At 35.6% G+C, this 23,787-nt stretch overlaps 1 protein-coding gene across 8 annotated transcripts in view; it reads right to left on the reverse strand.

Moving 5' to 3' along the window:
- MIGA1 (mitoguardin 1) overlaps positions 1-23,787 on the reverse strand; it is a 91,199-nt gene that overhangs the window by 54,669 nt on the left and 12,743 nt on the right. For all 8 annotated transcript variants that reach the window (XM_060304003.1, XM_060303999.1, XM_030866022.2 and 5 more), the window contains exons 3-7: positions 9,882-10,059; positions 8,289-8,425; positions 6,357-6,483; positions 3,005-3,138; positions 2,151-2,274 (exon numbers count right to left, since the gene is read on the reverse strand). In XM_060304003.1, the coding sequence (XP_060159986.1) occupies positions 2,151-2,274; positions 3,005-3,138; positions 6,357-6,483; positions 8,289-8,425; positions 9,882-10,059 (700 nt within the window). The remainder of the gene's footprint in view (positions 1-2,150; positions 2,275-3,004; positions 3,139-6,356; positions 6,484-8,288; positions 8,426-9,881; positions 10,060-23,787) is intronic.

Genomic DNA, 23,787 nt, shown 5'->3' on the forward strand with positions numbered 1-23,787 from the left:
TCTCCAGGGCAATAACAGGCCAAGGTACTGCTAGGCTGCAGGGAAAAGCCAGCCAGCCTAGTAGCCACTGACAGCTCAGGTTAAGACATGGGTGGGGTCAGGAACTTATTACAACCTAAGCTAACCAAATGGATAGACTGATTATGAGTCCCACTCTAGAAATCCTACCCATTTAGAGTTCCAAATTAACAACAATTTCCTCAGAAACAACTTGAAGGCCCCAGAAATTAAGCCATTTTCCCAGGGGTCTTCTTGTCCAGATGCAATGTAAACCCAAAGCAGACCCTCTGGGCAATACCCAAAAAACCTTTATTACCTAATAAACTGAAGAAATCAGAGATGGATTCCACCAACTTCTATGGACAGTAGAAAAAAGAAACTTTGGGCATGCCAAACAGAACGAAATCTGAGATGCATATTAGAAGACTAACAAGTACAAGAACTACACATCTACATGATCCTTATCATGAGGCTAGACAGAAACTGCAAGCAGAAGATTAGAACAGTGAGGGCAAAGCCTCCATTCCTAGAATAAAAGAATAAAAGTCTCAGGCCCTCTTCCTCTTCCATCCTTATATTTATAATTTTTTCCTACTTCTTTTTCTCTGTGGCTTTCCTTGCTACTTAACCACTTTGCTATCTCTTCTAGTAGTTCCATTCCCATTTTTACATTTGACTTCTTTTAAAAATGCTTCACTGGTGGGGAGGAATTAGGAGATTGGGATTGACACATATACACTACTGATACTATGTATAAAATAGATAAGTAATGAGAACATACTGTATAGCACAGGGAACTCTACTTAATGCACTGGGGTGACATAAAGGGGAAGGAAATCCAAAACAGAGGGGATATATGTATAGCCGATTCATTTTTGCTGTACAGTAGAAACTAACACAACATTGTAAAGCAACTATACTCCAGTAAAAATTCATTTACAAAAATGCTTCTCTCTGTTCTTTTTCCTACTTACTATCATAAATGCCATTCTAATAAGTTATAAAAGAAATTGTGTAAAAAAATATGTAAATAGAAACCTTTGGCAAATTCTATTTGTTGACATGAATACTGTCTACTTTTCTTCTGGCCTGAATCTCCCCTATGCCAAAAGCAGAGAAACTTTAAAAAAACTATTCATTCAAGTCTAATGAATAATTTTTGGTGACAGTAACAGGATGAAAAAGCAAAGACCAAAATTAATGCAGAGGTTTCACATAACCCTCACTGTAACATATAGAAAGAAATTCATAATTCTAATACAAGTGAAATCTTTTACCTAAATTCAAAATATATAAATATGTAAACATCTCAAAATGCAGCCACTTTCAGTACTTCATGTTCAGAAATAAATGTGGAAAAACTTAACAAGCCTTAACAATTTTTATTTATTAGAAAACAAAAATCCTCAAATAAAAAAATTTAAATTACTTTTAACAAAAAAAATATATAATGTAATTTTATTTTATTTCATTCTTTGGATGATGTACTGAAGTCAAGGAAGCTTTTTTTTTGGCCTCGCTGGGCAGCTTCCAGGATCTCAGTTCACCAACCAGCCCAGGCCATCACAGTGAAAGCCCAGGATCCTAACCACTAAGCCACCAGGGAACTCCCGGAAGCAATTTTAATCATTCTTTCCCTGGAAGACTTCATTTAAGAAGTCTTTTCAAAGTTCTTTTTTCTTTAAAGTAGGAAACAAAGGTAATGGTATATATTGACGTATGTATTGACTACTTACATCAAAATGTAGCCTGCAACTGAAATTGCGTCAAGAAATAGAGTGACTTAAAATACTTTAAATGTAAGTCATGAGCTACATGCCTGTTTCTGAGGTAGTGTGTCTCTGTCCCATTTTTATATTATTATTTTTTTCCTCCCTCTAACACTTTAACTGGGATTCTTTCACTTAGAATGTAATTTTAAAATAATGTTACAATCCTATCTATGGTAAGTACTTGAATTTATGTCAATAAGTTCACTTGAAAAGTTAAACTGAAAGAAAAAAATCCAATAAATATGATAGTACTCTTTTTCTCTTGGTTATTTTCTAAAAAGTATGTAACCATATTAATGTACTTATGCCAATGATTCCAAGAATAGAAAAGAATAAAATCACACATTTCATAAAAACCATATAAAATAACCACCTTACCCATATCATTAGCAAGGGAATTAGGATCAGATGCCCCTAGAGTAGCTTCAAACTCCTCTTGGAGACGATATGCTCTTTGCAGCAGAGCTTCAAGTTTATGGATAAATTCAGTACTAATAATATCCTATAAGGAGAGAAAAAGTACACACAGCAAACATTAGATTCTAATGCTAAAATTCTAAACACTTTCCACTTTTAAATGAAAGGCAGAAAAGTGAGGGATATAAAAAAATACTGTTGGGTGGTGAGAATACTGTGATAGAAGTCAGGAGGCCTGGGTTCTAGCTATGCCTCAGATAAAATCATCTCCATTTCATAATCTGTAAAATTAAGGAGTTGGACTAGATCTCAAAGTAAGGTTCTCAAAGTAAGGTCCCTGAACCAGCAGCATCTGTATTACCTGGGAACTTGTTAGAATTGCAAATTAGAAATGAATTAGAAACCCTGAAGGTGGGACCCCCAAATCTATTTTTCAGCAAGCCTTTCAGAGGCTTCTGATGCATGCTCAAATTTGAGAATCACTAACCTAGATGAGTCTAGCTCTAACTCTGTGTGATTTTTATGTATATAATGGCACTTAATTAAACCCAAAGCACAAAACAGACTTTTAAAAATCATATTTGCTTAATTCTTTATTTTCTTGAAAAATCAGGAAACAATGATAAATTGCAAATTTGGGGTTTAACAACTAACCGAACAGGAAAAGCCCAGTAAGAAATATCCCCACACAATCCCAAGGAAGAAAAAAAAAAGTTCTATTAAATGCCACAGAAATCAAATACACTGAATCAATGTTAAAAATAGTTCAACTGTTCCAATATTATGAAGACCACTCCCAAATAAATCATCCTTACATCTATACTTTCTTCTGCAATGGCATCTCCCGCACCCAATTTAATGGAACTACAGGCTTCGTCTTCAGCCTGTCTATTTCGAAAGGTTAGAGCTTGTTCCCATCGACGCAATGCCTCTTCAAACAATTCCATACCTAAAAATTGAGAACAGAACAATTTTATTTTATTTTTTTTCTGGCTGTGCCACATGGCTTGCAGGATCCTAGTTCCCCAACCAGGGACTGAACCCAGGCCCCCCGCAGTGAAAGTGCTGAGTCCTAACCACTGGACTGCCTGCGATTTCCCAAGAACGGAGCAATTTTACTAATTTTTAAAAGTTTTTAAATTTATTTGGTTGCATTGGGTCTTTGTTGCTGCACGCAGGCTTTCTCTAGTTGCATCAAGCGGGGACTACTCTTTGTTGCGGTGCACAGGCTTCTCATTGCGGTGGTTTCTCTTGCTGCAGAGCTCGGGCTTTAGGCACGCTGGCTTCAGTAGTTGTGGCTTGTGGGCTCTCGAGCGCAGGCTCAGTAGTTGTGGTACATGGGCTTAGTTGCTCCGCAGCATGTGGGATCTTCCCAGACCAGGGATCGAACCCACGACCCCTATATTGGCAGGCAGATTCTTAACCACTGCGCCACCAGGGAAGTCCCAAGAACAGAACAATTTTAAATAAGTGAAATCAATACCAAAATCATTTTCAGTCTAAAGTGTTTTTCACACAGTTAGCACCAATGGCACAGTGTGACTGTAATTTTGGCACTAAAGAATAAAATTTATGCTCACATCATTTCTTAGCAGAATCTTAATATCTCAATACATTCCAGGTCTACAGATGTAGTCAACCAACAATAAGAGAGAAATGACTAATATGTTTTCCCTTTTTAAAATATGTAACTCAAAGGTATACGGTGCTTGGAAATTTTCTAAAATAATATCATGAATTCATCAAAAGTCCTAACAATAATGGCTAATTTTTATAGTCACATAACTATCTTTCAAAATATCCCCCTAAATGAAACAGAAAACTGATGGGCAAATAGAAGAAACTAGTTGATAAGAAACTATCAGGTTTACAAGAGGTTCTCAGAAGGAGAGAGTAAAGCTAAGAAGAAAGATAACAGCACAGAGGTCCAGAATAAAGTCTTTTCTATCTTTTTTCCACCAAAAGGTGTCTTAGACCACCCTGACACCAACTTGCTGATTTGGATGGACAAAGTGCTGGGCCAGAGTTAAAAATATACAAGAAGAACCAATAAAGGGTTACAATATGAGTAGGAATTTCATATCCCTCCTTATAGAAAGCTTTTGTAGGAAAATAGGTGAATATGTGCCTCTTTTTCTCCAAATTAAAAAAAAAAAAGGCTTACCAAAATAATTATGCACTTCAGGCCACAACAGTGAGAGGCCCGCGTACCGCAAAAAATAATAATAATAATAATTATGCACTTCAAACCAAACCAAAATATTTCAAAACCTCAATTTTTCTAGACATATAAAAGTAAAAGATCTTTAAAAGCTGCTTAAGAATCTGACCAAGTCATTCTGAAGATGTTTTTAAGATATGGTAGCTAGAGAATACCTGTCCTCGAAAATCATTTCTTCAGTTATCTGGAGAACCTACAACTCTAAACAAATAAGATGTTCTTTAAATGAAATGTAGGCCTTAAATTGTTTAATTTTCTGTAGCAAAGACTCATTGTCTGGATCTTCCTTCTAAAAAATTTACTCACTTAAAAGACTTCCTTTTTCCAAGCTATACAATTCTAATTCCTTCATCCTCCTCTCGCTCCATCCACTCCCTATCCTTCTGATTATTTTGGCTAAATATAAGGAAGAATTATCTAACAGCAGAGTTGTCCAAAGATAAAAGTTACCTCTCAGGAAGTACTGTGTCTCACCTGACTGCAGAACGTGGCCCAAACTGTCACACATCAGCAGTTTTGTGACAGGAATTCAAACATGTTACCAATATATTTTTTATGTCATCAACACTGTGAAGGGAACTGAAACAATAGGTGGGAATTGAAACAATATCTCCTACCGATCCTAATTCTATGACACTGAGACTCCCTGCAGCTTCCCTAGTTTTACTCTATTTCTCTTCAATTCTAACTCTCAATATTCCTACAGAAGTTTTGAGTGTAGGTTTACTAGGCATAGTTAATCTAGAAACATAGTGAGCTTAATTCTCAGAAGACCTGGAAAAGGTGGCAGAAGAACTACTCCTATATCTCTCCCCCTGTGCAGTATTACCTACTGTGACATCACGGCGGATGATATAGTCTTTTTTTTTTTTTCTCTTTTTGTTTTTTTAACATCTTTATTGGAGTATAATTGCTTTACAGATGATATAGTCTTTAACTATTCTAGAGTGTGGGAATGCACGCAGGCACACAGTCCTTCTGCCAACTCACCATCCCCTTACTACTCACTGGCCAAGGTCACATCAAGATTTTTTTGGTTTTTTTTTTTTAGTTAGTATGCATTTCCCTTAAAAGGAATATAGCCTGAAATAGAATACAGAAGAACAGGGGAATGGATTTGAAAATGCACTTGAATCTGATTTGGTGTTAAGGTCTCTGGTTCTCTTCCTGGGCTCCAGTGAGACGTTCTAGACATGCTCATGTTTGAGCTGTAAACACATGCCTCTTTCTATCTAAAATCCTTTCTACATATAGGAAGAATACAAATGATACCTAGATAAAAGACTACATAAAGTGGATTTTGATAGATTCATTAGATAAAAGTCAACAGATTAGGTTAGGTAAGTGTAATAGATTGAATAATAACCACCCAAAGATATCAGGCCCTAGTCTCTGGAACTTGTAAACGTTACCATATAAGAAAAAAGTGTCTTTGCAGATGTGATTAAATTAAGAATCTTAACATGGGGAGATTATCCTAAATTATCTGAGGGGCTCTAGAACCAATCACAACCATCCTTATAAAAGAGAGGCAGAGGGAGATTTGATACACACAGTGAAGAGGAAGGCAGATATTAGAGTCATTGGCCACAAGCCTGAAGCCACCAGAAGCTGGAAGAGGCACGGAATGAATTCTCTTCCAAGCCTCCAGAGGGAGCATGGCCCAAATGCCACATTGATTTCAGCCCAGTGATAATTAATGATTTCAGACTTCAGGCCTCCAGAACTCTGAAAGAATATATTTCTATTGTTTTAAACCACCAAGTTTGTGGTAATTTTAACAGTAGCCTCAGGAAGCTAACACAACATGTTATGTTATATAGACTAGAGTCAACAGATGAGAACATTTTAGAATTATAGTTGCTTCCCTTAGAACAATTCATCATTCTTCTGTTTCACATTAAATGTGAGTACAGTATCTTAAAACTTCATTATGTTACTCCTACCCATCAAGTATAGGTTCTCAGGAGTGGTCACAGGAATATTAACAAGTTTAATATCATCTTCATCTGCTTTGTCCCAGGAATTAGAATTGCCACAAGCACAGCTATGACAAGAATTGACACTCTGGACCTAAAATTAAAATGGACAGAAGTTACTTCAAAATCTCTTTTGTAATAGTATTTTGCGATCTTTTATATTTATAAATTATTTATGTAAATCTTAATCCTGGTATAACAACCCATGGAATTTCTACCTGAAGAAATAAATCTGATTATATTCAGTCAAACTTAAGAGTCATAAGGCCCTAAGCATTCTGAACCCTTGTTTGCTCAAAAATATACAACTAGAACAATATTTTGAACATAAATCAGATATTTCCATCAAAAATCAAGCAGCTATTTTTATAGTTTACTGTCATTAAGTATTTACTTATAAATTTTATCCACACCTACTTGGATTTGAGGTAGCTAGCTTATTTTCCTTTCAGAACTTATTACAATGCTGATTCTCTACTATGTAATAATGAAAATCGAAAAGCCTCTGTCATCTTCCCTTCTCTAGCAAGGTCCGCTGAGCCAATCATCTCAGTCACCTCTATGCAAATGACTCCCAAATATTGAACTTCAATTCTGTCCTCTTTTGAGAAATCTAAGCCCACACTTCCACCTGCCTATTTGGTGACTCCACTTGGCTCTTCTGTTGGCATCTCAAAATGACTATATCAAAAAAGAGCTCTGCATCTTCCCACAACAAAAACTCTTCCTCCTCCCAAGTTCACTCACAGTACTTTTATCTCCATAATTCCTCAAACAACTTCTCTTCCCACACCCCTCATATCCAGTTACCAAGTTTGTGGACCCTGTTCCCTCCTCTTCCACTCCTGTTGTCATGACCCTCACTGAGGCACTCACTAAGAGGCAGAAATCTGGGTTCACAGCCCTGGCAGTGGAATGACTAGGTCAGCTAAGGCACATCTAGTAAAGTGATTCTAAAGACTTCTTACTTATACTATTACCATAAAACTCCTTTTCTCTAGTCAAGAACAGCTTCAACTTTCAGTTGAGAAAATTCAACACAGAGGTACCCCAGATTATAGAATGGGCATATACTTCATCATCCAGCTCAGTTTCACAAACGAATTGAGAGTCTGCATGCCTTTGATCTAGATGTTCCTACCACAGAATAGCCTTTAAAAATTTGGTATATTTTTAGGCATTTAAGAATGGGGCAGCTGTATATTCCAACGAAATACAGAAGCAAGGTATGGAACAGATTATGGTATTCTATAAAGTATTTTTTTATTTTTTAAACTATTTTTTTTAATGAATATACATGATGGTAGGAGGCATATTCTCCCTGGAAGTATACACATAAGAAATTGTCAGTGTCCGTCTCTAAGGAGGGGAATTGAGAGGATCAGGAGCACATTTTCACTGTTTGCTTTTTGCCTCTTCTTTACTTAGTAGGAAGTGCGTATCCTACCTAATTTTTAAAACTACATTAGATTTAAACAAATATTAACTTCATTTTTCACCTGTCAATCAATACTATATTAATGCTGTCAAGAAAGAGGTGAAGAACTCCACCCTTGGCAGGTTCATCAAGTGATTTTTGTGACCTAGTACCATGTTTGCTGCATCTTCTAGCTTTCTGCAGAGCATCTAGCTTTGAAGCAACACTTCCATACCAACATCATCCTCAGAGGACCCCATGGGACTACATCACTTAACTCAAAAAAACCTGGAACCAAGCTGGCTGAATATTTAGCAAAAGGATAATTTTACTTGCCTGAAGAAAACAGGATCAACCAGATTTCTTAAGCTTCTTTCCATACTAAGAGCTATCTATAACTGTATGACATTTAAACCAATAGATAACAATAGATATATAAATAGTTAAAAGAAAAAACTAATAAAAATTTTTTCTTTACTTACAGAGGCCAAACTCTGTGCAGAACCTGAGTGTTTACTGAAGAGTCCTCCATTAGCATAATTATAAGACTGAGATCCTTTGTCTTTGGCAGAACTTAAAGATAGTGTCAAATTCTGTCTGCTACTGGAACAACTTGAACCTACCAAACAAACATATTAATATTAAAAGTATCAATAACTCCAATGATAAATTTCAGGTAAAATTTCAAAGTTTATATATTCATTCAGAGGGCTCATTTTAAAACACATTTCCCTCAATTGTGTAAGTTATTAAATGTATACCATTATTAAAATCTACATCTCTATATAATATTTTTAATACTGCTAAAATCTGCTTCTGAAATGAAGATTAAAACATTCATCAATTACTCAAGGTGGTATTTGAATGGTCTACTGTAATCAGCATAAAAATACTGGCAACTATGAACCTTCAAATTATAAATTTAACAAAATATAAGCACTTCTTTCCTGAATTACCTTTAAACTTTATCTTTATCACATTATATTGTAATCAGTCTTTTTATACGTCTGTCTCCCCTAACCATCTACCCATTCATCTAGGGCAGACACTGTGCCTTAGTTTATCTTAATGCAGAAGTTAAGACACTCCTCAATTCAAATCCTTGCACTTATTAGTTATATGAACTTGAGCAAGTCACTCAACTTTTCCATATCTCAATTTTCTTTAGGTATAAAATAGGAACAACAAATAGGATTATAGTCCTAATTCATAGGATTGTTATAAAGGTTAAATTAACACAGTGAATATATAGAATGTAGCACTGCACCCGAGGTCTAATAAAACATCAGTAAGTGAGAGGCATCATTATTGTAATGTTCACTACACTTGGCACAAAATAGTCATTCATTAATTATTTGTTGGGCCAACAAATCACAAAATCATATGATAAATCAAATAATAAATTTAAAATAATTTAAAATTCAAAAATAAATCCAGCATGCTGAAGAAATTATTTCTATTGATACAATTTGATAATATGTATCAGATCTCTAACAAAAACTATAGATGCTTTAAAGGCCAGCAATTCTACTTCTAGAACTTTATAAACTTAGGAAATAAACCAGACAAGTATATGCAAAGCAAGAAAAACAACCTAAAGAGAACAACAGGGAACTGGTTAAATAATTAGAGTACATTTGTACACTAAATACATATTAAAAATGATAGCACAGAGATATATTTATTGACATTTAAAGACATTCTTATATAATGTTAAATATTTTAAAGGCAGGTTACAAAAGGTATGAATTTTACTTAAAATGCATAAATTATTTACTTGTATATAATATAAAATTTTATGTCTCAATATGACATTTAAGTGCAAATATAAATGGATAGATATATACCAAAGTATTAGCAGTATTTATTTCTGGGTAGCAGAATTTCAAGTGATTTTAATTTTTTCTGTTTGCTTGTCTGTATTTTCTAATCTTTCTAAAATTAATCTGTATTACTTGTGAGTTAAATATTAAGCAAGGAAATTCTGGAAATTAAAACACTGAAATCACTGCACTCCAGTAATGATTTACATATAAAATTTCCTTTGCAGACTTAATTCAGCTATTTCTACATACCTTTGTCTGATGCTGCTCTTTTAGTGTATTCAAGTATGAGATGCTCTGGTTCCCATGGTAATATTTTTCCTTTCTTCTTTCCACGTCTTCTTTTAAAGTGACGGGCCAGAAAAATTACAGATACAACACTCACTGCAGTTACCACAAACAACTTTTTAGCTACTGGCGAAAATCTGATCTGGAAAAGATGCAATTAGATTGAAAAAAAGTCTTATTTGTTTGTTTAAAATTGACATAAGGACTAAAATTATTCTTAAGCTAATCTAGTTCTAAATACTACCAAGATAATATTATTTTACTCTTTCAATGACAACTAGCCCAATCTGAATTTTAAAGACAAACCCAAAAAAATGTAGTAATTTAATATCCACTGCTCTGCAGTTCTCAGATAAATAATAATGCCCAAAAAGTTACCAGGAGCACAAAATAATTCAATCCCATTAATATCTGTTGAACAACTAATGATTAATTCATGCAACTCAATCTTCTATCTGAATCACAGCAAGATTTTTAATTGCAGGAATGATTAAATCAGACTTTTAAAATGAACCAATTTTTTAAAACTATCTGGAAATGTGGGCAAACATAAATTAACTCAATTTATAAATATCATTTAAATAAGCCCTTTTATTCATGAATTAATCAACAAATATTTACTCAGCATCTTACAATATACCAGGACTGTGCTATGAAAATGAAAATTAAAATCTTAGTATAATTCTATTCAATAAGCATATGTCTTTCATTTATCAAGAAGCACCAGGTATACAGAGGATACAGATCTTGCTTCCCTAAAGAGTGTACTAATAGTAAAGACAAATATACAAATAATGTATTACAAATAATTACAGTATAGTGTGATAAATACAGTAATGTAAGTATGTACTAAGTACTAACATAAGAGCAAGAGGTAATTAACTTTGTCTTGAGGGACAAACACTATTAATCACCTAAAATGCAAAAGAACTTTAAAATAAAGCTATAGGCTTGGGGATATAGAAAGCTAGAAAGAGTGTCACTTCCAACCTTCCAAAAACAAAAAAGTCAAATGACAAATTCTCAATTTTTTTGAACCCATCAGAATGCAGAAGTTGGAGGGTAATCAACTGGCCCCAAAACTAAGAAGACACAGGTTTTCACCCGGAGAGATAAGACATGAACACTGACATGCAGGAAGAAGGCATATCAGGATATCAGTAGAAGAGTTCAGCTAGCATGGTTGGTAAATTGGTGGAGACTGAGAGTGTACTGGTGAAAGACGGTGAATCACCCTTCCCAGGGGGGCAGGTGTGGTGCAAATATAAGGGTAATTCACACTTTTTGGATGTTTTTATCTTCATGAATCCCACCAAGCACACACAGAAAAGACGGCAAGAGTCCTAAGAAAGTCTTCCTAATGGTGAACTGTGGAAGGGAAACAGGAATTTTTGTTGAGGGACATGAACTGCATCAGTAACCTTCTCTTTTGTCCCCCAAAAGGAACAAAAGCCTTAAACTGTGAGATGCAGTTTTAACTTTAGAGGGAAATTTATACCATTAAATGTTTATATTAAGAAAAAATGAAAGGTGTTGAATCCATAATCTGAGCTTTGACCTTAGAAAAAGAAAACCAAATCCAATCTAAAGCAAGCAGAAAATTAGGAAGTAATGAAGACGACACAGAAATCAATGAAATGGAAAACCAACTCAATAAAATCAAGAGTTGTTTGGGTTTTTTAATTTTTAATTTTTTATTGTTTTGGCTGCGCTGCGCAGCTTGCAGAATCTTAGTTCCCTGACCAGGAATCAAACCCAGGCCCTGGACAGTGGAAGTTCAGAGTCCCAACCACGGGACCGCCAGGGAATTCCTGGTTTTGTTTTGTTTTAATTTATTTTATTTGTTTATTCTTGGCTGTGTTGGGTCTTCGTTGCTGTGCACAGGCTTTCTCTAGTTGCGGCGAGCAGGGGCTACTCTGCCTTGCGGTGCGTGAGCTTCTCATTGCAGTGGCTTCTCTTGTTGTGGAGCACGGGCTCTAGGCACACGGGCTTCAGCAGTTGTGGCACGTGGGCTCAATAGTTGTGGCTTGCGGGCTCTAGAGCACAGGCTCAGTAGTTGTGGCGCAAGGGCTTAGTTGCTCTGCGGCATGTGGGATCTTCCCGGACCAGGGCTGGAACCCGTGTCCCCTGCATTGGCAGGCGGATTTTCAACCACTGTGCCAACAGGGAAGCCCCTAGGTTTTTTTTTAAATAAATAAAATTGATAAACCTCTACTCAGTCTGATCAAAAAGAAAGGGAGAAAGAAAAGATACATATTACCAAAATCAGAAATGAAAGAAGGGCCACCACTACAGACCTCACAGATATGAAAAGGATAAAAAAAAATGATTACTATGAACATCTCTATGCCCATAAATTCAACAACTTAGATAAAACGGACTAATTCCTTAAAAGAGAGAACCCATCAAATTTACTCAGGAAGGCGCTTCCCTGGTGGCACAGTGGTAGGAATCTGCCTGCCAATGCAGGGGACAAGGGTTCAATCCCTGCTCCGGGAAGATCCCATATGCTGCGGAGCAACTAAGCCCATGCCACAACTACTGAGCCTGTGCTCTAGAGCCGGCGAGCCACAACTACTGAGCCCGTGTGCCACAACTACTGAAGCCCATGCGCCTAGAGCCTGTGCTCTGCAACAAGGGAAGCCACCGCAATGAGAAGCCCGTGCACCGCAACGAAGAGTAGCCCCCACTCGCCACAACTAGAGAAAGCCTGCGCACAGCAACGAAGACCCAACGCAGCCAAAAATAAATAAATTTGGAAAAAAAAATTTACTCAAGAAGAAATAGATAGCATGAATATTTACATACCTATTAAAGAAGCTGAATATGTAGTTAAAATCTTCTGACAAAGCAAATTATAAGCCAAATTCTACCAAATATTCAAGGAAGAAATATCAAATCCTACAGAGGGAACACTTCCCAATCTTTTTACAAACCCAGCATTACTATTAACATCAAAACCAAAGACATTACAAAAACAAACCTACAGACCAACACTGATAGATGCAGAAATCCTTCATAAAATATTAACAAATCAAATCCAGCAATATATAAAAAGAATAATATATATGACAAAATGGTGTCTATCCTAGGAATTCAAATCTGGTTCAACATTCAAAAACTAATATACTTCAACATAATAACAAACTAAGGAAGAAAAGCCATAATATAATCTCAATATATTAAAAAAGAAGTATCAATATGAACTCATGTTTTGCTTTTTCTTTTTAATATATACAGATAGACAAATTCAGAAATACAGTTGTGTATAAATACACTGATCAGTATGCATTCACACACATCCTAGTTCTGTCTCCTAAGAGGGACTAGAAATAGCAACATCCCAGTAGCAACGCACACACCTTGCATCCAGATCTTAGTTTCTAATTGCCAGAGACTAAAGAGAACTAAATATGGAGACTAAAGAGAGCCAAAGCTCCCCGGAAAAGTGGGTAATTCCAGGACTGAGGCAGAGAAAATACAAAATGAACCTGGAGAGGGGAAAAAAAAAAAAAAAAGAGGGCATGTCAGGCATGTCAAAAGACACAGGAGGGCTTCTCTGGTGGCGCAGTGGTTGAGAGTCCGCCTGCTGATGCAGGGGACACGGGTTCGTGCCCCGGTCCGGGAAGACCCCACATGCCGCGGAGCAGCTGCGCCAGTGAGCCATGGCCGCCGAGCCTGCACGTCCGGAGTCTGTGCTCCGCAATGGGAGAGGTCACAACAGTGAGAGGCCCACGTACCGCAAAAAAAAAAAAAAAAAAGACACAGGAGCCAACCTGAAAGAGCTTCCAAAGCCAAATATGGAACAATTTGAGCAACAAAATAAATAATAGTATTAGATTACAAACCAAAGAACAAAATAAATACCCAAACTGATATAAATCAATAATTGAATAAATTAATAAAAGGGGAAGAAGGGACAACTCTCTCTTATAGAATAATTTTAAATAATGAGTGTAGAAGGAATGAAGGAAATAGAAAATCACCAATAAACGCTATGGTAATAACTGCTTATGGCAAGATTCACTACTAAGTGCTAAAATTAGGGGACAGGGACTTCCCTGGTAGCGCAGTATTTAAGAATCTGCCTGCCAATGCAGGGGACAAGGGTTCAATCCCCAGTCCAGAAATATCCCTGGACATGCCACGGAGCAACTAAGCCCGTGCACCACAACTACTGAGCCTGCATGCAACAAGTACTGAGGTGCACGTGCCACAACTACTGAAGCCCACGGGCCTAGAGCCCGAGCTCTGAAACAAGAGAAGCCACCGCAATGAGAAGTCTGTGCACCGCAGTGAAGAGCAGCCCCTGCTCGCCGCAACTAGAGAAAGCCTGCACAGAGCCAACGAAGACCCAACGCAGCCAGAAATAAATAAATAAATAAATAAATAAATAAATAAATAAATAAATAAAATTTATTATAAATAAATAAAATTAGGGGACAAAAGTTTAAGGAGAAACAATATATTTGTATAGTCTCAAAGCACCCACCTCCAAATTTATTTACAAAGAGAAAAAACAGCAGAAAAACTTTAATCAAGTGATCAAGGTTAACATCACCTGTAAAAGACATATACACATCATCATGTATCCCCTGATATAATGCACTGTGGTTTTGTGTCAAAAATGAATAATCTCAATGCAATCCTGAGAAAACATCAGACAAATTCAATTAAGGGACAGTCTATAAAATGCCTAATTTGTACTCTTCAAAAGTGTCAAGCATAAAAGGCAAGGAAAGATTGAAGGACCTGTCACAGGTTGAAGAAGACTAAGGAGACTTAACAACTAAAAGCAATGTGGAAAAAGCAATGAAATTTAAGTAATTACATAAAAGAAAAAAAATTGGGTTGGCCAAAAAGTTCGTTCGGTTTCCCCATAAGATTGCTCTAGTAGCACCTATCCCTTTAACTTCATGTGAAACAATTTTGTTAGACTGAATTGTGACAGCTGCCAATCAACGTTATACCACACAGGAAATAGCCGACATACTCAAAATATCCAAATCAAATGCTGAAAATCATTTGCACCAGCTTGGTTATGTTTATCACTTTGATGTTTGGGTTCCACGTAAGTTAAGCAGAAAAAAACCTTCTTGACTGTATTTCCGCATGCGAATCTCTACTTAAACATAACAAAAACGTTCCGTTTTTAAAACAAATTGTGATGGGTGATGAAAAGTGGACACTGTACAATAACGTGGAATGGAAGAGATCGTGGGGCAAGAGAAGTAAAACACCACCAACCACACCAAAGGCCGGTCTTCATCCAAAGAAGGTGATGCTGTGTATATGGTGGGATTGGAAGGGGGTTCTATATTATGAGCTCCTTCCGGAAAACCAAACGATTAATTCCAACAAGTACTGCTCCCAGTTAGACCAACTGAAAGCAGCACTCAACGAAAAGCATCCAGAATTAGTCAACAGAAAACACAAAATCTTCCATCAGGATAACGCAAGACCACATGTTTCTTTCATGACCATGCAAAAGGTGTTACAGCTTGGCGGGAAGTTCTGATTCATCCACTGTATTCACCAGACATTGCACCTTCAGATTTCCATTTATTTTGGTCTTTACAAAATTCTCTAATGAAAAAATTTCACTTCCCTGGAAGACTGTAAAAGGCACCTGGAACAGTTCTTTGCTCAATAAGATAAAAACTTTTGGCAAGACGGAATCATGAAGTTGCCTGAAAAATGGCAGAAGGTAGTGGAACAAAACAGTGAATATGTTGTTCAATAAAGTTTGTGGTGAAAATGAAAAATGTGTCTTTTATTTTTACTTAAAAACCAAAGGAACTTTTTGGCCAACCCAATAAATAAAGTCTACAGTTTTTAGTTAAGAATATTATGCCAATGTTAATTTCTTAGTTTTAGTAATTATACTAGAGTTATGATAGATGTATACATTAAGGAAAATTGGGTGAAAAGTATAAGGAAATTCTCTGTACAATCTTTACAACTTTGATAAGTAAAATTCTTTCTAAAATAAAAGAGATAAAGCTCTGACAGACCTTGTCAAGAGGATGAAAAAACATGCTACAGACTGGGAGAAAATATTGATATTTGTAAACCACCTATCTGACAAAGGACTTGTTTACAGAATTCATAAAGAACTCTTGAAATTCCACAGTAAGAAAACAATCCAATTAGAAAACAGGCAAAGGACATGAAGAGACATTTCATTTCACAGAAGATGATACACGGATGGCATAGACACACACACACACACACACACACAAAACGATGTTCAACATAATCAATAGAGAAATGTTAATTAAATCTACTGTAACATATGACACAGCTATTAGAACAGCTAAAAAAAATTATTTTAGTGACAATATCAAATGCCGGTGAGGATATGAAGACTACTTCTCATATATAGTTGTTGGAAATTTAAAATGGGACAACCATTCTGGAAAATAATTTGGCAATTTCTTTAAAAACTAAACATCCACTTACCATATGACCCAGTAATCACATTCCTGAGCATATATCCCAGAAAAATAAAAACTTATGCCCACACCAAACCTGTACACAAATGTTCACAGCAGCTTTATTTAAAATAATCAAAACTGGAAACAGCCAAAATGTCCCTCAATAAATGAATGTTAACAAACTGGTACATCCATATACAGACTACGGAATACCACAATAAAAAGGAACAAATTATTGAACCTCTCTGTACTATTTTTGCAACCTCCTGTGAATCTATAAGTACTTAAAGTTTTTAGAAAATAAAGCTGTATCAACACAGCTGCTAATCCCAGTTAATTCAAACGAATGAAATTTTGGAAGAATTTTATGATTGGGTTGTTTTCATTTGCACAACTATTCAATTAAACTGAACTGGGAATTCCCTGGCAGTCCAGTGGTTAAGACTCTGTGATTTCACTGCCGAGGGCCTGGGTTCGATCCCTGGTTGGGGAACTAAGATCCCACAGGCCATGCGGTGCAGCCAAAAAATAATAAATAAATAAAAATCTTTAAAGAACTGAATTGACCCATGGTGCACAGTTTGTTGTCTTTAAATATCATTTTACACTAAAGGGTTTCTTGGAGAAGTGGCTGATTACAGATGTGGGGCATGAAAAGTATGAGAGGAGCCTGTAACATCTTCTCATACCAGATAGCAAGGAGGCTGTCAACAGAGTTGTATCTAAAGCGCAAACAGGCCAACTTGAATAGGCTCTCACTGGCCAAAATGAGTTCATTTGAGCATAAATAAGGATAAATAAAGTAATGGTTTAATATATCATATATAATTAAATCTGTGAGATCAAAATGATCTTTTTTTAAACCCTCCTTGATCAGCTCTGACGAATACTAAAGAACCATCTAATTATTTTACAATCTGGTCAATAAAAAGGAAAGCAGCAATTATTCTGCCATTTCTATGCAAACTGCACCAAGGTACCCAAGTAGTGACAGAAAGTTTCTCTTCATTGATATATTTTACCTAATAAATTAAGAAGGAAATATAGAATGATGTCACCATTTTACAACCTCTTGAATTAGCAGATCCAATAATAATTATTAAAGACTGCCAACATCACAAAAAGACTCAACCAGATATTATGTACTTCCTATAACTTAGCTTTAGCAACAAACTGAATCTAATTGATACTCCAATCTAACTCAATTCATAGAAAAATACAGTGGAGAGAATATAATCAGGATTATCCTGTCACAATAAAGAACATGGTTTCTTCCACAGAGAAAATAAAAGCAAAGCAAAAAAAAAAAACGGTATGGGGGAAACTACAGATTAAAAGAGATCTAAGAGTTGACAGATACCTCAATTCCATCACACAAAACAAAAACAAACAAAAAATACTCATAGGACAACAGGAGAAATTAAACACTGACTGGATACTAGTAATATTAAGGAATTACTATTGTATAGAAGGATGTAATGTTATTGTGGTGGCTCTACTTTTAAGAGGTGAGATATAAAATGAAACAGTTACAGATGAAATAATATGATGTATCGATTTGCCTCAAAAGAATCCAGTGAGGGATGGAGGAGGGAACGGATACGAAAACAGAGGAAACAAGACAGCCCATGCAAACTCTACCCAATACTCTGTAATGACTTGTATAGAAAAGAATCTAAAGAAGAGTGGATATATGTATAGGTATAACTGATTCACTTGGCTGTATACCCGAAACTAATGCAACATTGTAAATCAACTATACTCCAATAAAAATTAAAAAAAAGAAAAAAAGAAAAATAAGATTGCCCATGCATTGCTATCTGTTGAGGCTGAGTGTCAGGTATATGGGGGCTCATTAAACTATTCAATTTTGTATATGCCTAAAATTTTCTATAATAGAACTATTTGTAAAAATAAAAATTGAATTAACATAAACTTTAAACTATAATGTAACAGTAGAATAAAAACAATTATTCATTACCATTTAAAACCACATGATCATCTGTGTAGAAAAATCCTATGAAACTTACAAAAAGCTACCAGAACTAATAACTGAGTTTAATAAAGCTATAAAATATAATATCAATATACAAAAGCCTATTTTCATATACTAGTAATAAATAACTGGAAATTGAAATTTTAAAAATACCATTTACAGTAGCATCATAAAATATGAAATACTTAAGGATAAATCCAACAAAAGATGTGAAAGGCATGTATCCTGAAAACTAGCAAACACTGCTGAGGTTCAAGAAAGAAAACCTAAATATATGGAAAGACATAACACATTTACAGGTTGAAAGACTCAAAGATGTCAACTGTCCCCAAATTGATCTATAGATTCAATACAATCCCCGTGACAATCCTAGCAAGATTTTTTTTTTTTTGGTAAAAACTGATACTTGATTTTTAAATTTCATATAGAGGGAATTCCCTGGTTGTCCAATGGTTAGGATTCTGTGCTTTCACTGCTGAGGGCGCAGGTACAATCCCTGGTCAGGGAACTAAGATCCTACAAGACCCACAGTGCAGCCAAAAAAATAAAATTCATATGGAAATGAAAAGGATCAAGAATAGTCCAAACAATTTTGAAAAAGAAAAACAAAGTTGGAAGACTAACCTTACTTGATTTTGAGGCTTACTATAAAGCTACAATAAACAAAACACTGTCGTGTTGACACAAAGAGACAAACAGATCAATGCAACGAGAGAGAGTACAGAAATAGACCCACACATATACAGAAGATTGATTTTTGGCAAAGGTACAAAAACGCAGTCCAGTGGAAAAAGAGTAGTCTTTTCAACAACTAGTGCCAGGGTGGGAGGGAGGCTCAAGAGGGAGGGGATGTGGGGATGTATGTATACGTATAGCTGATTCAGTTTGTTATACAGCAGAAACTAACACAACAATGTAAAGCAATTATACTCAAATAAGGTATTAAAAAAAATAAAAACTGAGTATCCATATGCAATAAAATGGAATTTCAATCTGTTTCACACCATACACAACAAATAACTAATGGATCACAGACTTAAACACAAAACCTAAAACTATAAAGGTTCCAGAAAAAGCATAGGAGAAAAATCTTTGTGATCTCTGATTAGACAAATATTTCTTTGAGATGACACCAAAAACCTGACTCAGTTTTTAAAAAAAGTTGACAAATTGGACTTCAGAATTTAAAACTTTTGCTCTTTAAAAGGCACTGTTATTTGTTGGAAGATTTTTAATCACAGTCTCAATTTCAGTGCTTGTGATTGGTCTGTTCATATTTTCTATTTCTTCCTGGTTCAGTCTTGGGAGGTTGTGCATTTCTAAGAATTTGTCCATTTCTTCCAGGTTGTCCATTTTATTGGCATAGAGTTCCTTGTAGTAACCTCTCATGATCTTTTGTATTTCTGCAGTGTCAGTGGTTACTTCTCCTTTTTCATTTCTAATTCTATTGATTTGAGTCTTCTCCCTTTTTTTCTTGATGAGTCTGGCTAATGGTTTATCAATTTTGTTTATCTTCTCAAAGAACCAGCTTTTAGTTTTATTGATCTTTGCTATTGTTTCCTTCATTTCTTTTTCATTTACTTCGATCTGATCTTTATGATTTCTTTCCTTCTGCTAACTTTGGGGTGTTTTTATTCTTCTTTCTCTAATTGCTTTAGGTGCAAGGTTAGGTTGTTTATTTGAGATGTTTCCTGTTTCTTAAGGTAGGATTGTATTGCTATAAACTTCCCTCGTAGAACTGTTTTTCCTGCATCCCATAGGTTTTGGGTCGTCGTGTCTCCATTGTCATTTGTTTCTAGGTATTTTTTGATTCCCTCTTTGATTTCTTCAGTGATAACTTCATTATTAGGTAGTGTACTTTTTAGCCTCCATGTGTTTGTATTTTTTACAGATCTTTTCCTGTAATTGATATCTAGTCTCATAGCGTTGCGGTCGGAAAAGACACTTGATACAATTTCAATTTTCTAAAATTTACCGAGGCTTGGCTTCACAGGTGAATTCTATCAAACATTTAAAGAAGAGCTAACACCTATCCTTCTCAAACTCTTCCAAAATATAGCAGAGGGAGGAACACTCCCAAACTCGTTCTATGAGGCCACCATCACCCTGATACCAAAACCAGACAAAGATGTCACAAAGAAAGAAAACTACAGGCCAATATCACTGATGAACACAGATGCAAAAATCCTCAACAAAATACTAGCAAACAGAATGCAACAGCACATTAAAAGGATCATACACCATGATCAAGTGGGGCTTATTCCAGGAATGCAAGGATTCTTCAATATACACAAATCAATCAACGTGATATACCACATTAACAAACTGAAGGAGAAAAACCATATGGTCATCTCAATAGATGCAGAGAAAGCTTTCGACAAAATTCAATACCCATTTATGATAAAAATCCTGTAGAAAGTAGGCATAGGGGGAACTTTCCTCAACATAATAAAGGTCATATATGACAACCCCACAGCCAACATCCTTCTCAATGGTGAAAAACTGAAACCATTTCCACTAAGATCAGGAACAAACCAAGGTTGCCCACGCTCACCACTCTTATTCAACATAGTTTTGGAAGTTTTAGCCACAGCAATCAGAGAGGAAAAAGAAATAAAAGGAATCCAAATCAGAAAAGAAGAAGTAAAGCTGTCACTGTTTGCAGATGACATGATACTATACATAGAGAATCCCAAAGATGCTACCAGAAAACTACTAGAGCTAATCAATGAATTTGGTAAAGTAGCAGGATACAAAATTAATGCACAGAAATCTCTAGCATTCCTATACACTAATTATTAAAAATATGAAAATGAAATTAAGAAAACACTCCCATTTACCATTGCAAGAAAAAGAACAAAATACTTAGGAATAAACCTACCTAGGGAGAAGAAAGACCTGTATGCAGAAAACTAAAAGACATTGCTGAAAGAAATTAAAGATGGTAGAAACAGATGGAGAGATATACCATGTTCTTGCATTGGAAGAATCAACATTGTGAAAACGACTCTCCTACCCAAAGCAATCTACAGATTCAATGCAATCCCTATCAAACTACCACTGGCATTTTTCACAGAACTAGAACAAAAATTTCACAAACTGTATGGAAACACAAAATACCCCAAATAGCCAAAGCAATCTTGAGAATGAAAAATGAAGCTGGAGGAATCAGGCTCCCTGACTTCAGACTATACTACAAAGCTACAGTAATCAAGACAGTATGGTACTGGCACAAAAACAGAAAGATAGATCAATGGAACAGGATAGAAAGCCCAGAGATAAACTCACACACATATGGTCACCTTATCTTTGATAAAGGAGGCAAGAATATACAGTGGAGAAAAGACAGCCTCTTCAATAAGTGGTGCTGGGAAAACTGGACAGGTACATGTAAAAGTATGAGATTAGACCACTCCCTAACACCATACACAAAAATAAGCTCAAAATGGATTAAAGATCTAAACGTAAGGCCAGAAACTATCAAACTCTTAGAGGAAAACACAGGCAGAACACTCTGACATAAATCACAGCAAGATCCTTTTTGACCCACCTCCTAGAGAAATGGAAATAAAAACAAAAATAAACAAATGGGACCTAATGAAACTTCAAAGCTTTTGCACAGCAAAGGAAACCATAAACAACACGATAAGACAACTTTCAGAATGGGAGAGAATATCTGCAAATGAAGCAACTGACAAAGGATTAATCTCCAAAATTTACAAGCAGCTCATGCAGCTCAATAACAAAAAAACAAACAACCCAATCCAAAAATGGGCAGAAGACCTAAATAGACATTTCTCCAAAGAAGATATACAGATTGCCAACAAACACATGAAAGAATGCTCAACATCATTAATCATTAGAGAAATGCAAATCAAAACTACAATGAGATATCATCTCACACCGGTCCGAATGGCCATCATCAAAAAATCTAGAAACAATAAATGCTGGAGAGGGTGTGGAGAAAAGGGAACCCTCTTGCACTGTTGGTGGGAATGTAAATTGATACAGCCACTATGGAAAACAGTATGGAGGTTCCTTAAAAAACTACAAATAGAACTACCATACAACCCAGCAATCCCACTACTGGGCATATATCCTGAGAAAACCATAATTCAAAAAGAGTCATGTACCAAAATGTTCATTGCAGCTCTATTTACTATAGCCATGAGATGGAAGCAACCTACATGTCCATCATTGGATGAATGGATAAAGAAGATGTGGCACATATATACAATGGAATATTATTCAGCCATAAAAAGAAATGAAACTGAGTTATTTGTGGTGAGGTGGATGGACCTAGAGTCCAGGTGGATGTCATACAGAGTGAAGTAAGTCAGAAAGAGAAAAACAAATACCGTATGCTAACACATATATATGGAATCTAAGGGAAAAAAAAAAGGTCATGAAGAACCTAGGGGTAAGATGGGAATAAAGGCACAGACCTACTAGAGAATGGACTTGAGGATATGGGGAGGGGGAAGGGTAAGCTGTAACAAAGTGAGACTGGCATGGACATATATACACTAACAAACATAAAATAGATAGCTAGTGGGAAGCAGCTGCATGGCACAGGGAGATCAGCTCGGTCCTTTGTGACCACCTAGAGAGGTGGGATAGGAAGGGTGGGAGGGAGGGAGATGCAAGAGGGAAGAGATATGGGAACATATGTATATGTATAACTGACTCACTCTGTTATAAAGCAGAAACTAACACACCATAGTAAAGCAATTATACTCCAATAAAGATGTTAAAAAATAAACAGAAAAAAAAACAAAAAAATAAATGAAGGGCACTGTTAAGAGAATGAAAAGACAATCCACGAATTAGGAGAAAATTGCTGCCAATCATCTATCTAACAAAGGAATTGTATCTAGGGTATATAAAGAATTCTCCAAACATAGTAAGAAAACAAAAATCCCAATTTAAAAATGGGTAAAGTATGGAGACATATGTATATGTATAGCTGATTCAATTTGTTATAAAGCAGAAACGAACACACCATTGTAAAGCAATTATACTCCAATAAAGATGTTAAAAATAAATTTTAAAAAATGGGCAAAAACTTTGAAGAGACACATCAACAAAGAAAATAAACAGATAGCAAATAAGCACATGAAAGCACATTCAACACTACTGGTCATTAGGGAAATGCAAATTAAAACCACAGTGAGATTCCACTACACACCTATTTTAGAATGGCAAAAATTAAAAAGACTGTCCATACCAATGGTATAACCACTTTGGAAGAAGTCTGGCATTTTCTTAAAAAATTAAACATATACCTACTTATGAGTCAGTCATTCCTCTCCTAAGTATTTACCCAAGGAAGTGAAACCATATGTTCATACAAAGACTAGTACAGAAATGTTCTTAGCAGCTTTATGTATAAGTTTTTTTAAAAATAAGAAAAAACAGGACACCCAAAAGTCCATCA

The sequence above is a fragment of the Globicephala melas genome, chromosome 1 (assembly GCF_963455315.2).
Source record: "Globicephala melas chromosome 1, mGloMel1.2, whole genome shotgun sequence".
Classification (NCBI taxonomy): domain Eukaryota; kingdom Metazoa; phylum Chordata; class Mammalia; order Artiodactyla; family Delphinidae; genus Globicephala; species Globicephala melas.